The following is a 17,447-nucleotide window of genomic DNA, read 5'->3' as shown; positions in this document are numbered from 1 at the left end:
CTGGACTTGAACGACAGGATTTTCCTACAACGAGCTTGGACGAAAAGAAGTGTTTGAAGGAAGACGATTTTGTAGTGGTGTTGTATGACAAAAACTACTATGCAGGACTCATTGACAAGATGCCTGATGTAAATGAAGAAGTAAATGCCAACAATTGATTGCATGGAGAAGAAAAGCAAGTGCTGGATTTGGCCCCAGAAGAAAGACAAGTTTGTTTACAGTTGGAAGGATGTCATTTCAAAAATTGAGCCTCCAAAACTATTGAACAAAAGAGGACATTTTAAAGTTCCTGAACTGGATTTTTTTTTTCCCTTTTTAAGTGTTTTAGCTTGCAACTAAAATCTTTTAGTTTAGAATTTACTTGAAAGGTTTCAGTTTTACATGTGTAACCAATTTTTTCAATTAAGTTCAATGTCGTGTTTTGCTTCTAATGTTTTATAAATAAATAAGATTTTGAATTTTTAAATTTGTCTATTACTTTCCTTTGGGCCATAGTTACTCAATGGGTGGGGTATCTTTGTACTAGAATATTTTTACAATGCAATTTATATGAGAAAACAACAAGTGGTCAAAGTAACCCCAACCCCTGGGTAACTTTGGCCAAATTTTTAAAATAACCAAAAATAAATATATTATTTTTAAATATTTAAAAAAGTGGTATTGATGGATAGAGAATCTTCTATTTAATAGTTTAAAAATGTTTTTACTAACTTACTACAATTCATATTAAATATAACAGTACTAAAGTGTTAAGGTGCAAGTTTTTTGGCCACCCCCTTTGACGGTACAAATGTTCGCCTCATTCGTTACAAATGTTGCATATATGGCCAGAGCCGGCTTCGAACTACAGACCTCCAGTCAGAACTCTAACCATTAATTAATTGAAATAACAGAGAAAGTTAGACAAACCCTCAACAACAAACACTTTGCGTGTGGGGTATTTATTGGCATAAGAAAAGCATTTGATACAGTTGATCACATAAACCTCAAAAACAACACCTCAGAAAACACAACTGTATTAAGGGTAATCTCTGTTTTTTTTTCGTAATTAATTTTGTAATTAAACACAATTTGTTTAAATTAATGGTATCGGAACTAGCCAAATCTTTTAATGGTGCTCTACAAAGCTTGGTTTAAGGCCATCTATTTTTCCTAGTTTTATCCATGGTTTAAATGTTTCGCTTAAATTTTCTACTTCTTATCACTTTGCGGAAGACACCAACTTATATAATTAAAAAAAATTAATTAAAAAACCCTTTAAAAGACTTAATAAAAAATTAAAATATAAAAATCACATTCTAATCAATATTGTTCAATGACTCCGTTCCAATAAATTATCTATTAACGTTAAAGTAACTGAAGTTATATACTAAAATTTTTTCAAGCAAAAATAAATACGGAACTAAATTTTAGATTAAGTGAAATAAATCATGTTTAACATGAAATAAATCTAGTTTACTCTATTGAATATCTTCGAATCTTCGTAGACACTAATTTACCTTTTGTATTGCATCTTCAAGAATTAGCAATGAAATTACACAGATCCAACGGCATTTAGCTAAAAACTGCCAAAAATGAACAAAACTTTGTTTATTATACGAAGTTATTTTTCACTCTTATCTTATATATGCTAGTCAAGTTTGGAGACAATCTAAGCAGCTTGTTTTTTTAAAGGCTAACTTATTTCCAAAATAAAGCTCTAAAATTTATTTTATTTCTATCATACTAATTCGACATCTGACACATTCTAATTTTTGCCTGAAGCCCATAAATTGTGACATATTTTAACTAATTGTCTACTTTTTAAGAACCAAAATTATATTTAATGAAGTGCATACACAGTAAAACTGCCGATTTGGGACTCTTTCCCACATTGTACGCATATTATGGTTGCAACAACCCTCTCCTTTTTTGCGTACATCTCGTACGCATTTGTACGTTTTTAGGTAACTCTCTCCCTCCATATCTGAGTACGTACTTCTCGGAAGATAAATAACCGCTATTTTTTAGAGAAATACCATTTACAAATTTTATATCTTTCTACAACTTATTATGAGCAATTTATCTCATATTTTTTTCATAACTGTTGATACAATATTTATTCGCTTAACTGTTGTGTTATAGTTCTGTTAACTTGTTGCCTATTAACTCTTAATGATATATATTAGAATATATCTTTTACTAAATTTATTATTTTAACTTTTCTTAAACTAAAATAATTTTATTAGTATTCTCTTCACTATTATTATTACTTTTATCTAAATAATCTTGCAATTTCTATTATTGTTTTTGTTATTTATTATAGTATATCTACTTTTTATAATTATTTTATTCCTACTTTTATTATAACTATTATAGATTCTTTTATTATTGACATCATTATTTTATTATTAAAGTATATTTACTTTTTATAATTATTTTATTCCTACTTGTTTTATAATTATTATTATCAATATTTTTCTTAATGAACTTGAGAGGTGTTTACTTCATATTAGTACTTTTGCAATTTGTAAATATTCCTGAAGCTACAACTTTGTTCAGAATATTTAATTTGAATATTTCCATGCTCTTAAACAATTTTATGCGTGAGCAGCAATATTTTGCGTTCTTAGATAACAAAATTTGTGCCACGGAAATAAGTTTAAGGAGGAAATAAATGTGTATGACACTGGATTTGTTATTGAGAGATTTAAAAATATATGTTTTTAAACATTTGATTTTTGATTACAGAGTTGTGGAGTCGGAGTCGTGGAATCGGAGTTGCGACATTTTTAGCGGAGTAGGAGTTCTTTAAACAAAATCGCGACCCCAACTCCAATAGTAAAACTTCTCGGTATCGCACGTGCATGTACAAAATATTTAACCTTCAATGAATTTTTTATACATTTGGCTAAAAAATAAAAAATTTTAATTACCGCGTAATATTTTTTAAAGAACTCAAATAATTTTTCAAAATTTTTGTTTCGGAGTTATACTTTAAAAATTTCAACAATAGGAGTCGGAGTTGGTACTTTTTTTTACGACTCCACACCCCTGGTTGGTTTACACTCCACACCTGGTTGATTTATCATACTTTTGTGCTGATTCTAACTTTTTAAATAACAGTTAGCAAGAAATATGAGTAGTGTAAGAAATAATTGTTAGCAAGAAATATGAGTAGTGTAAGAAATAATTGGGTAGAAAAATATCATTAAAAAAATATTGCAAAAGTAAAATTCATTTTGTTACATTTATAAAGATAAAAGCCAGTTGACAATGTTGTCTTTTTCTCTATCCAGCCACTTGCAGTTGATTTGGATGTTTTCCAGACTCTGCTTAATGACGCGTTCAGCAGATGCGACTTGATGTTCATCAAAAAAATGCTGAAAAAATTCAATAGAAAAATGTTATAACATAAAACAAAAATACAACATTATCAATTATAATCAAAAAAAATAAAACAATATCGGGAAGACACGGAAAAACTTGGTCAACTTTAAATTAAGATTTCTCTAAATCTGGGGGGCTAAATCCGTTTCGTTCACATTGAAATATACATTAGAAGATGTTTATTTACTTCAAATAAACTGCATATTGCGTTTTATTTGTGATATTTTTTTGGCTTTTTTTTAATTAATGACCATATGTTTTGTTTTAGTTATTATCGGGTGGGTATTGAAATATCTGGTCAATTTAAAATTGACCAGATATTTCCATGTGTATGATTTCTCTTACACCATAAAAGCTTTTTATTTCAAACTTTCAGATATTATGGTTCCATGATTAAATAAATGTATTAAATAACAAAATTAATTTAAAACAACATAAGAAAAAAAAAAATCAATCATCTGAATAATAAAACCACAAAAAAAAAAATAATAATAATGAAAAATATTTGAAGTAAACAACTTCCAATGTATCTATTAACAAAATTAATTTAAAACAACATAAGAAAAAAAAAATCAATCATCTGAATAATAAAACCACAAAAAAAAAAAAATAATAATAATGAAAAATATTTGAAGTAAACAACTTCCAATGTATCTATTAACGTAAAGGATATGAAAATTATTATTACATACCCAATAATTTTGTTACACATTCTTGTGTATGTTAATCATTATCTTTTGTATGTGTTAGTTATCAAAACATAAGATCTTAAAAAAAAAAGATTGATTATATTTGATTATTTTTTGACATTTCCTTCCAGGAAGCTTAAAGAAATATTGAAATGCTAAGATCTGTTACTTTTAATGAAACGATACGTAAATAACAGAAAGTAATAGACTTTTAAGAATCTCATAGTTTTCATAGATGACATTTTTATAATCAATTCGTTAAAAAAAGTTGTTTTTAATGATTATAAAAATTCCTACTTATAAAACCTATAACTCCCCTAATATCTTGGTTTTTAAATAAAAAAACAAAACATTTCAACAAAACAAAAAAAAACAACATGAAAAACAAATTCAAACTTCTTCTTTTAAACAAATGAGAATACCTTTACATTTTCAAACTCTTCGTCAGTAGCAAAATTTTTTGTGGTGCACTAAAAAGTGTTTTTTTAAAACATTACTAAAAAAATATACTAAAGTAATAAAGTATAAAAATAATATAATATTACAGATACAAGGGTGTCTTAAAAAAATCCATAATATGTGAAACTATATTTTGCAGAACCTATAAAAGTGATTATCTTGTTTTACCAACTGCAAGGCCTCATAACAATAAGTGCTAGGTGTAAACTTAAAATTTTAAAGTAAATATCCAATTTTTAATCAATATTAAATTAATACTTAGCATTTTGTAAAAGTAAAAATATCTTTTACAAATTGCTGGATCTTGTTTAAATTCTTTCATTCTCAACTTTAGTTGATTATTAAACATCATTATAATACTGTGACTATGTGATTATAATCTCTGACTTGAAGTTAAAGTCTGTAAATATATCGTTCAGTAAAATCATCAATATCAATATCAAAGTATTCAAAAATATCAGTAAATATATTGTTTTTACATGTTTTTTTTTTACCAAATCAGCCATTATGGATTTTGTAGTAGTACTTTTTAATGAATAATTTAAGATCTAGTGGAAGAATGTGGCTAAAAATTGGTACCTGACCTTTTGTGAGGGTGCTGAATTAAAAAATCTAGAGAAAATAATGAAATTAAAATTTTTTGATTATAAAATGGTCAGTCAAATTTTTTGTTTTGTTACCATAGGTTGTGCTTTCATCAACTCCTGGAGTTACCCAAGTCTTATGGATTCAACTTATTTTTGAAATGAAGTATTAGATCTTAGGCTGTTTATAAAAAAGATGGTTTCTTAAAGCATAATAAAGATATATCATTTTGAAATTTAAACAAAAAAAAAACAACCTTTTTTTGGCCTCCATTCTCCATTATGGAATATGACTGAAAATTGGTAACTGACCGTTTTTAAAGGTGTCGAATACAAAGATGAGAGAAAATAACCCAATTTCCTAATATTTGAGAACAATTTTTTAATTTTTAAACATCAACAGTCAAATTTTTTGTTATGTAACCATGGTTTACATTTCACTTATTTCTGGAGTTGCCTTACTCTAAATGTGAAATAAGAGGTCTTAAAAAAGTTAAGGTCTTTAAAAGAAAATAAAAAAATTATATTGCTTTGCATAACTTGCATATTTAAAATCAATATTTTCAAAAGTACACATGGAAATATAATTTTGCAATACATCACATTGAAAATATAACTTCGTTATTTATTAATGTCTAATAATTTAACTTAACATTACTACTTAATGTCTAATAATTAAGTATTGTTTCAAAATATTGGTTGCATGTTCAAAATTTAGGTTGCATGCTTAAATGTAATGTTAAAAAATGAGAAACTAAAATGCAATTATTTTTAAAAAACATTTTTTTTTTTTTAAAAACATTTTTGCTTCCAACAAGGCTGCGAGCAACCACTAATTAAAGTTGGAAATTACTGGAAGAGAAAAGATGAAGATTGTAGAGCAAGATAGCGATTGACGGACAACTTAAAGGATTGCAAAATGTATGAATCAGAAAAGCAAGATAAAGGAAGCGAATTCCAAAGAACTGATGTTCGAGGAAAAAAACTAGACGAATAAGAGTTTTTGGAGCATTTAGAAACAGTCACAGAAAAAGGATGAGACTTAATTGAATGACAAGTAACACAAGAATGAATTTTAGTATATGGCACAAGAGACGCTAGCCCATTATAGAATTTGTAGAAAAGAGAAAGAGAAGCAACATTACGACGATGTGATAATGGTTGGAGGTTGGCTGCAAGAGCAGGTCCAACTATGTTTACCATGCATTTTTGCACCTTGTCTAAGAGAGAAAGGGCATCGTTAGAAGATCCACCTCAGATATGGCAACAGTAGTAAAAAACCTGCTTTATTGAAGAAAAAAAACTCAAAAATAAAAATAAAAAGGAATAATCCAATATTACTAAAATTGAAGTTGATATCATTTAAATAATGAAAGTAAAATATTGATAAACTTTCACTGACAAGATAAAAGCTGTTTAAATAGAGTTTCATCTTCTTTTGAAATGTGGTACTGACACCCAGAAGATGTTGACTGTGTTTTAACAAAAGAAATTACATTCATTCTTGGGATCCAGTCATTATCATCCCACTTTGGCCAGTAGTACGACCAACTTGGATAATATGGATGCATAAACTTTACCATAAAATCATCATTCTCTTTATCAACTTTAGCAACCATACCAAGCCAGTAAAATTCATTGTATTTTCAAAATAGGTATTGTGACATCATAACATAGTCAACTTTAATAGTTTTATATTTTTGTTTATTGAGTAATTCAGATATTAGAGCAAAATCATTATCATCTGATACCCTTTTCATTTTTATAATTGAATGAGCAGAAGGTATAAATTAGTGGAAACTTCTTGTCCCAGGAATAGTGTTTGCTATTAAAAGTCTATCAGTAAGTTTGTTTCTTACTAGATCTATTTCTTCAGCAGTGACATACACAAACATAATCCTACTGATTGACTTTTGACAGTATTCAAACATTATTTGAGAAAACAGTATTTGATCTGTGGTTGGACTCTGCAAGCTAACAGTTGCAGCAAGCCTTTTAATAATACCACCTATTCCACCGCATGGAGATTTGCTTGTTGCAAAGAAATTCTAAATGCAACAAACAGAAAAATCTTGAGCATGGTGCCATAAATTATAAAAACTTTTGCAGTTTTTATACTGCCCTGCACAGCCACCAGAAAAATTATGAATTTTTGTAATTGTGGGACAAAGATGAGTTTTAATATGATTAATGGATTCGTGCATAATTCTTTGATAAATCCAACACCATGATTCAAATCATCTGAAATTACACAAAAAGAAGATATTTCCAATTTCACTTTCTTGTAGTAGATGACATCTGGATGAATAGTAAATTGACTCTCGCTACATTGGTAATTATGTATATCGTCTTGTACTACAAAAGTTTAATTCTCTGCAAAATCTGCCAGTACAATAGCCTCATCAATACTAATTGTTTCTTTGAGATGGCTAGATTGTGATTTTGCTATAAATGAATGAGAAATAATTTTATCAAGTTTTTTACACATATGCTCTATGAATTCATTTAATGGAAGTTTTATTGTTAATAGTTCAGTTCTATCTGTAGTTGTCCACTGTTTGAAATCCACTGACTGTTCATTTTCATCATTGTCATATTGCTCTTTTTGGATCATCATTTTGTATGAGATACTGCTGGAAATAATTTTGGGCAGCTTGTATGCCAGATCTTTCGATTTTCTGCTACAAACAATCTTTTCAATGATTTCATGGTAAGATGTTTCAAGGCCTACAGCACTCAACATTAATTTAACATTTTGGTGTACACACACAAACAGAATGTGTACTTTTTGGATCAGCAAGAATGCAGCATTTAGGCAGAAGACTGCAAAATTTAGAAAATCCTATTTTATGGTCTGGGTTCTTTATCCTAAATGCCACATAGAGCTCCTTTAAGTTACACAAAATCAATTTTTTTGATATGTATTTTTTCCCCAATTATTTACAGTCTTTTTTTCTTAGCATTTGCCTTGAATACTCATTGTCACAGTAAAAAAGCTTTACAAGTTTGATAAGATCTTTGCTGATTCGATGCCATTTAACCACATCAGGGTATGCTGTGATGCCTTTTTGCTTGTGTAAAAACTTTGTGTTTGGAAACTGAAAACTCTTTTGCTGCTTTTCTGATAGACCAAGATTTTGGGATTTTTTGGGGCCTCTACTGCATAGGAACTATAAGGTTAATATAGGTATAAGGTTAATATAGCTAAAATAATATTTGTATACAAGTTGATTTCACAAAGACTGCCTAAAAAAAAGAAAAAGAACTCTTTTAATGTTTAAAAATGTTAATAAAAACATTTAAAGTTTAAAGTTGTATGGCATTTAATAGTGCACTTTCAGAAGTCAGCTTAAAGTAAGGTTAATATAGCTAAAAAAATATTTGGCCAAGAATATTCACATCACTTTCACAAAACTAAAAGTTATGATTACTATGAATACCTTTTATCACATTTAGCACATTAAGGCGTTTTAGGGTGAATTTTAAAATGTCATAACTTTTGAACCGTTTGGATTTAGGAGCTCAAATTTTACATTTTATCATGTTACATTGATAGGTACCACTGGTTGAAATTTGAAAGAAATCAGAGAGGTGATTTTGAAAAAAATTTGAAAGAGGGTGACTGAAAAATTTCAACTTTTTGTCCCACGATTACATGGAATTACCCTAAATGCAATCTTCATCTTTTTAACATCACTTTTATGACCCATGTTCTTACACAATTTGTTGATAAAATAAACATGTCTTATTGACTTAAGTTTTTATTTCTAAAAATTGTGATATAAAATAAGCTTATAAGTTTTTATTTACTTTTAATTAGAATTTTTCTATAATAGCTTTAGCTTTCTTTGTTCTCCACAATGTTTTGACAAACTTATTTCAGCATATGTCAAAAAACTCATTTGACGTGTCAAATAAGTCTATACTATTTTTGCTAATACTTATTTGGTCTAAATTTGGTAATAAATAGTTAAGATGATAAATACAATTCTAACTTCCACCAAAACATTTTATTATTTATTAAAAATGTTGAGAGAGTGTTTCATCAACATTTTCTTAACTTTCTAGAAAATTTTAGAAGAAAATAAAGGTGGAAACATAAAATCTGGAAACATAAAAAACATTAATTATGAAAAGAAATTTTTAAAAATGTTGCTTTAAGAACCACTCTATTTAAAAGGTTATAATCTATTAGTTATAAGTATTTTTTTTTTAAATTACTTACACTAACAAGCCTTGATAATATAAAACCACCATCATATCTTCGTGTAAACTCACTCCAGTTCTTCTTTGTAAATTCCCATGTTAATTTACGACCAATCAAACTACAAGAGCAAAATATTTTTAATATTATTACAATAAAAACTACATAAATGAAAAGAACAAAATATTTTTAATATTATTAAAATAAAAAATATATAAATGAAAATAAAAGTAAGGATATTGTCTTTTTAAATCCCCCTGAAACATAAATTCGAAAAACTCATAAACATTTAAAAAAATCAATTTAAACAGTATTTAAGTAAAGTATGTTAAAAACATAAATTAAATAAACTTTTACATATACTCATATATATATATATATATATATATATATATATATATATATATATATATATATATATATATATATATATATATATATATATATATATTAGAAACATTATCATTTAGCTAATTCCTGGTAGTGTAGGTAACAGTAACATATATACGATATAGCTCTAGTTTATTTATTAAACACTCTTTTAATTATACAATATTATACATAACAATATAAAGATATCTTCTTTATTCATATATATATATATATATATATATATATATATATATATATATATATATATATATATATATATATATATATATATTTATATATATATATATATATATATATATATATATATATATATATATATATATATATATATATATATATATATATATATATATATATATATACAGTATCGGACAAAACGAGTGCAACCAAATAATGCTAATTTAGTTTCTTTATATAAAAGTGCTGCATTTTTTCAATTTAGAGAAATAACTATGTAACTGTTAAGAGACAAAGTTCTTCAAGTTTTATTCATTACAAAGTTTATTATTTGTACACGAAAATTAATAAATTAATCAAAAGTATTAAAAAAAGTTGATTTCCTTCTGGACAAAACAAGTGCAACTCAACAAAATGTTGACCAAGCTGTATTTCGCTATCAATATTTCGTGGCAAATCCTTTGTTATAGATCACAGCCTTGCATCTTTGAGGCATAGATTCAATCAGGTGATCAATGAAACTTTGTGGAATCGCTGCCCAGGCCTTTTTGATTTGTTCAAACAGTTGATCCTTATTAAGAACACCTTCACAATGAATTCTGCGGTTGACGATCTCCAAAAGGCTCTCGATAGGGTTGAGATTCGGAGATTGAGGCGGCCAATCCGTCACCGATAGGTGGTTGTCTTGAAACCACTGCTTGACTACTTTTGCAGTGTGTTTCGGATCGTTGTCTTGCTGAAAAACCCATTTTATTGGCATATTCAATTCAGCATGAGGTAATATAACATCTTTCAGGATATTTTTATACATGAAACGGTCCATTATTCCATCGTTTCGATGTATTGGACCTAGACTGTTAGCAGAAAAACACCCCCAGACCATTACATTGCCTCAACCATGCTTCACGGTTTTATGGCAGTAACGTAAATCGAGGCGTTTTCCGGCCGGTCGACGTACACAGCAAATGCCATCGCTCCCAATGATGTTGAACTTCGATTCATCACTGAACGGGACCGTTCGCCATTTCTGCACATTCCATTCAATATGAGATGTAGCAAACAGGAGTCTTTTCTTCTGGGTTTTTAGTGAAATCAGCGGTTTCTTTGCAGGGCGTCGAGAAATTAATCCGGCTTCAACAGCACGTGGTATGATTGTTCGGTCCGATACAGGCAGCTCTAATTGCTTTTGTATCTTAACTGATGATATCCAGGGATCTTTTATGACGAATCTGACGATCATAGAATCCTCTCTAGAAGTGGTGGAATGCGGTCTTCCACCTTTGTTATCTGCTGCCAACTTCCCAGATAGACAGTCCATTTTTCACGCAATATTTATCACAAATACTTTTTTGTGACATTCCACTTATGAAATCGCTAATAATTTTCTTTCTTAGTTCCAATCCAAGACTGTCGGGAGCCATTTTTGCACTTGAAGTCTTAAAAATAATAAAAATAAATAATCAAGCTTCTCAAGGCTTACTGTGTTACATTAACCTTGTGATGATACAATAATGCTCTGTGGAACACAACGTCTTGGTTGGATGTGGACTGTATTGATGTAATGAAACACTTGTTGTATTTTAACTTCTTGCATTGATGTTCTTCGATAAAACACTTTGATAAAACTCACCTTAATAAACTGTCTTGATAATACTGACTGATTGACTTCCATATACTGAATGAATTACATATCGATTTACATGTCTCTTATATAGTAAAATGAACCTGTGTGAACCTGTTCTGGACAATTTTAGATGCTTCTTTTCGATGCTTCTGGAAGCTTCTGGATGTGTCTGGATGCTTCTGAATGTTTCTGGATATTTCTGGATGCTACTGGATGCTTCCAGATGCTTCTTCTTGAAACTTCTGGAAGGTTCTGCATGCTTCTGGATACTTCTTTTAAATATTTAAAAACTTCCGTGACGTTGACACGGACCAGACTTAAGAAAATGAAACAAACCAAAAAAATTGCACTTGTTTTGTCCGCTACAAAATGGCACTTGTCAACAAAATTCTGCCTGTGTGCTGTCACCTGTCAGCTGATTGCTCATGTCATGGCATGCTATGAATCCAGACTCCTGAACTGTTTGCTGTGGTAGTATAGTTTGTTTCGTTATTAAGACATCTAAAATTAGGAACACTTTTTAGCATTGTTCGATGTTGGTTGCAAATGTTTTGTCCAATACTGTATATATATATATATATATATATATATATATATATATATATATATATATATATATGTATATATATATATATATATATATATATATATATATATATATATATATATATATATATATACAACCCTTAGATGTTGTCCGAAAGTTTTTTCGATATTTTGTTGACAAAAAGTAAAAATTAAAATGCAAGACCGGAATTTTTTTTTTTTAATAATGATAGACTGCCTGCCCTAACCAAACCCTCAGTCGATGTAGCAGCACTCCCTTGCGGGTCAGGCTATTTGTCAGTCGATGTAGCAGCACTCCCTTGCGAGTCAGGCTATTTGTCAGTCGATGTAGCAGCACTCCCTTGCGAGTCAGGCTATTTGTCAGTCGATGTAGCAGCACTCCCTTGCGAGTCAGGCTATAAGATAGTCGATGTAGCAACACTCCGCGCATGATTTTCAGTAAAAAAAATAAAAATAAAAACATTTTATTAAAAAAAATAAAAATAAAAACATTTTATTAAAAAAAATTAAATAAAAACATTGTTTATATTGTTAAAAACATTCACAATGTTTTTAAAACATTCTGGTCAATTAAATTTGCGTTTTTGTGGTTTTTTTAAAAAACGATTAATTTGTAATTAAATTAATGGTTTTTACTTTCGTCCAACACGGAAATGTTGGACGAAAGTTAAAAGTAATTAAAAGTGACGTATATGTTGGCGTAAGAATCACTTTTTTCCTTCCGCTCTTCCCAAAGCCAACAAACTATAGATCTATATATATATATAAATATATATATATATATATATATATATATATATATATATATATATATATATATATATATATAGATCTATAGTTGTCTTTGGGAAGAGCGGAAGGAAAAAAGTGATTCTTACGCCAACACATACGTCACTTTTAATTACTTTTGACTTTCGTCCAACATTTGCGTGTTGGACAAAAGTAAAAACCATTAATTTAATTACAAATAAATCGTTTTTAAAAAAACCCACAAAAACACAAATTTAATTGACCAGAATGTTTTAAAAACATTCTGAATGTTTTTAACAATATAAACAATGTTTTTATTTTTATTTTCTTTTAATAAAATGTTTTAATTTTTAATTTTTTTAATAAAATGTTTTCATTTTTATTTTTTTTTACTGTAAATCATGCGCGGAGTGTTGCTACATCGACTATCTTATAGCCTGACTTGCAAGGGAGTGCTGCTACATCGACTGACAAATAACCTGACCCACAAGGGAGTGCTGCTACATCTACTATCTTTTAGCCTGACCCGCAAGGGAGTGTTGCTACATCGACTGAGGGTTTGGTTGGGGCAGGCAGTCTATCAATTAATAAAAAAAATAATTCCGGTCTTGCATTTTAATTTTTACTTTTTGTCAACAAAATATGGAAAAAACTTTCGGACAACATCTACGGGTTGTATATATATACATATATATATATATATATATATATATATATATATATATATATATATATATATATATATATATATATATATATATATATGTATGTATGTATGTATGTATGTATATATATATGTATGTATATATATATATATATATATATATATATATATATATATATATATATATATATATATATATATATATATATGTATATTTAAAAAACATACAAATAAAAATCAAAAATATTAGTAATCATTAAAACAATGTTTTAATGATTACTAATTTTCTTGTACAATGAAGAGTAATGTATTAGGAAAATAAATTTCAGGATAATATCCATTTTCTTTATAAAAAAGATATGCTTTGCATAGATTGTAGAGCAATTTTATATTATCTCTCCATCCTAAAATTTTGTTTCATTATGATCAAAATATTTTCCATTAACATTAAAAAATTTTCATTCTTCAAATTTTTATCTTCACATTTTTAAGTTTTTTGCTTCTCTTATAGTTGCTTTGTATATTAATGACTGATAAGGTAAGTGATAAGGTGTCTATATCTAATCCAACATCTTTAACAAATAAATTGTGCACTGCAGCAATGTTTTCTTGATGATAACTTTGCAGCCGATGATAATTTCACAACTGATAAAGTTTTAGAATATCTCCTCTTTCTGAAGTTAGTTTAAGGTATTGGTGTGTTGAAACATTCATTGCTGCTAGTCTCAATTACCACAGTATCAGAATCAGTATTAGTACAAGTATCTTTTATAAATGATTCATTTAAGTTTTTATTATAGAATTTTCTGATTCGCTTTGATGAATAAATTTTTGTTGAGTCAGCTACTTTATTAGGACAATCTGCACTTCTTTGTGTTTCTATTAGCATATTTTACAATTTTTTGTCTTCAATTGTGAGCAACATACCCTTCAAATCAGTAATATAAAACAATTGAGAAAAAGAAGTGTCAACAGATTTTTATGCTTTTCTTAAACTTATCATAATTTGCTACAAGATTTCCTATTTTTACAATCAACAGATTGCTTTGATAAATTAGAACATGAAATTTCTTTTGCAACAATTCTCTCAGCTCTAAGCAAATTACTTTGATTTGGTTTAATTCAAACTAAGAACTTTCTAAACAAACTCTTGAAATTCTTTTAAACTGTTTAAATTGTCAATATTGTCTTTATGCTTTATAGTAACACTATGAAATCTATTTTTTTCTAATTTCTTTGTTCAATTTTTATTTTTTTTATTTATTAAATTCTTTGATTGTTTATATGACATTCTAAAAAATAAAGTATTTATGTAAGTATTCCATTATATTGAAAAAAAATAAATAACTTTGCATGAAACGTAATATTACAAATATATTATCATTTGTATGTTATTGTTTTCAGAGATGATCTTTAGTGTGTATTCATTCTGTTTTGTAAGTTATGTATTAAATAAATATATGAAATGTAATATTATATGTAATATTAATATGTAATATGTATATTATTATATGTATATGTTATTGTTTTCCGAGATTATCCTTATTCTGTTTTGTAATTTAAGTATTTTACAAATATATACAGCATAACATATTATCTTTTCAAATAACAAAATTAATTAAGAGAATGTGTTTGCAGTATTGTCACATGAAATTTATAAGATTCTATCTAACATTTTAATGTTATAAGAATTTAACTTTTGATAACAGGTGATGCGGAAGTTATTGGACAAAATAAAAACGTCAATAACTTATTTATAAATAAAAAAACAAACTAGTATTATATTTTTTTTAAATAAAGCATTTATCTTTTAATAAAAATATATTATTTTTTAGATGAAAAAACACCATCATCTGCAATTGATCTCAATTTTGCTCTGACGCCTTTCATATTTTTTTTTTCTTTTTTTTTAGATTATTCACCTCCCAAGGCTCGAGGGGGGCCACTACAGTCGAGGAGGCTACTCATTTTTTTGTGTTTTTTATTTTTTAGTTGTTATTCGTGGTGCAACCCTCTCTCAACTCTTTAACTCCGAAACACAAACCTTGCCAAGCAAGGCCGCTGCGCGGAGAAACTAAGTTGAGCGCGGTACTTCCAAGGATGTGGTGGGAGTCGAACTCCAATATATGCGACTGTAAAAAGTTTAAATCAATTTCTTGTAGTTTTAGTTTAATGGGATCAATCAAAACTTGCTCTGTTGAAGCTTGCTAATCTCCCTCGTAAACCTTCTGTGCCAAATGTCCCCAAAAATTTTCAATTGGTTTTGCTTGAGGCACATTTGGGGGATTGGATTCTTTATCAACGTAATAGACATATTGGTCCATCCAATTTAGAGAATCTTTAGAATAATGAGAACTTGCTAAATCTGGCCAAAATAAATAGTTAAAGTCTCCATGATACTTGTGAATAAATGGAAGAAGTCATTTTTCTAAACATTCATTAATATAGATTGATGAATTAATCGCTACAGCCTTGGAAGTGCGAAACAATGGCTCGGACATACCACGGTCAGATATTGCTACCCATATTAATAATTTTTTTGGAAATTTCTCTTTTCCTATAAAACGAACACTTTCTGGGCATGTCTTTTTGTTGTTTGTGTAGTATCCAGAATTTCCGGGCATGTTGTCCCCTGCAAAACAAAAGTATTTTTCGTCATTGATGACTAGAAGCGATTTTGTGTTATAGAGTTGGTTAACTAGTTTCCTGCTTCTTTTCTTTGCCTTTATTTGTTGTTCTATAGTGTATTTTGGAGTCTTTTCACGTTTTCTATATTTAATATTCATTTTTTTAAACTGATGACTAATTGTCGATTGATTTACACCAAATTTAATACCTATTTTTCTATGACTGACCCCTTTTCGATTGTTGACAAGTCTCGTTAATTCGGCTTTCTTTTCTCTAGTCCAGGATGTCGGAGGACCAGGGTGCTTTCTAACAGAAAACGATTGAACAGTTTCAAGTCTTTTTAGGTTATCATATATTGTACTTCGAGCAAATCCTTCCTTTTCAAAATGATTTACGATTTTTTTTTAATATATTAGGTTTATTTACAAAAAACATTTTTAGTCGCTTTCGAAAAGATTCTCGTTCAGCTGCATTTAACCTCATTTTAAATAATTGTGTTTCAAATAATAAAGTTTATATTTTATAGAACGTTTATGCCTATGCATAAAACCACAAAAACTAATTATTATGCTCAAATAATGAAATTAGGATTTGTCTGATAACTTCCGCATCACCCGTTATTTCATTGTTAAAATTACTCTTGTTGTTTATTATAATTATAAACTATGCATCAATATTTATGTTTTAGGATTAAACTAATAATTTTTATTTCTATGATATTAAACTTTTCAAGTTGTTAAAACTCTTGTAACTGCTTATAACATAACTCTTATAACATAACTCTTTAACTGCATTTTAGCTGCTAAAATTCTTATAACATAAAAAAGGCAGATTAAATAGTCAAATTGGCAGGTGGCACTATTATTTTTTATGCTATGTACTTAAAGGTGAGAATTATTACTTATTTATTCTAAAGTACAAAGACATAAAAATGTCAAATAATAATTTATTAATTTTTATTATTTATTTTATATTTAAAACAAAACTTTAATTTCTTACATTGTTTCAATGTAAAAAATTGAAACTTTTAGTTCTACATCAGTTATGTAAATTGTATAACATTGATTATTAATCAATTAACATTAATTAACATTAATTAAGATGAGCCCGGTATAATGGAAGCTTTACACCCAAAAAAATCCTTCTATAACAAATAATTCAAAGCCTGTGTTTTAATTTATATTAAATCATTGTTAACGCATTCATGAAGAGCTTGCATAAAATTTTTACCCTAGACACTGCGCTTTTTTGCTACTTTTTACAAAATCTAATGCACTAAAATTTACAGCACTAAAAACTTTATTTTAATGAAGAACAAAAACCAAATTTTTTAAAAATA

General features: G+C 28.0%; 1 protein-coding gene across 1 annotated transcript in view; it reads right to left on the bottom strand.

Annotated features, from left to right (window-relative positions):
• Positions 1–3,201: 3,201 nt before the first annotated feature.
• The window catches only part of LOC100207973 (puromycin-sensitive aminopeptidase), an 88,499-nt gene continuing 74,253 nt past the window's right edge, over positions 3,202–17,447 (bottom strand). Inside the window, exons 13-15 of the mRNA XM_065799900.1 lie at positions 9,327–9,426; positions 4,481–4,528; positions 3,202–3,362 (exon numbers count right to left, since the gene is read on the bottom strand). Of these exons, the coding sequence (XP_065655972.1) occupies positions 3,231–3,362; positions 4,481–4,528; positions 9,327–9,426 (280 nt within the window). The 3' untranslated portion in view covers positions 3,202–3,230. The remainder of the gene's footprint in view (positions 3,363–4,480; positions 4,529–9,326; positions 9,427–17,447) is intronic.

This window comes from Hydra vulgaris, chromosome 06 (genome assembly GCF_038396675.1).
Source record: "Hydra vulgaris chromosome 06, alternate assembly HydraT2T_AEP".
In the NCBI taxonomy this organism is placed as follows: domain Eukaryota; kingdom Metazoa; phylum Cnidaria; class Hydrozoa; order Anthoathecata; family Hydridae; genus Hydra; species Hydra vulgaris.
The sequence above is the reverse complement of the archived record's forward strand: the minus strand, read 5'-3'. Positions and strand labels throughout refer to the sequence as shown.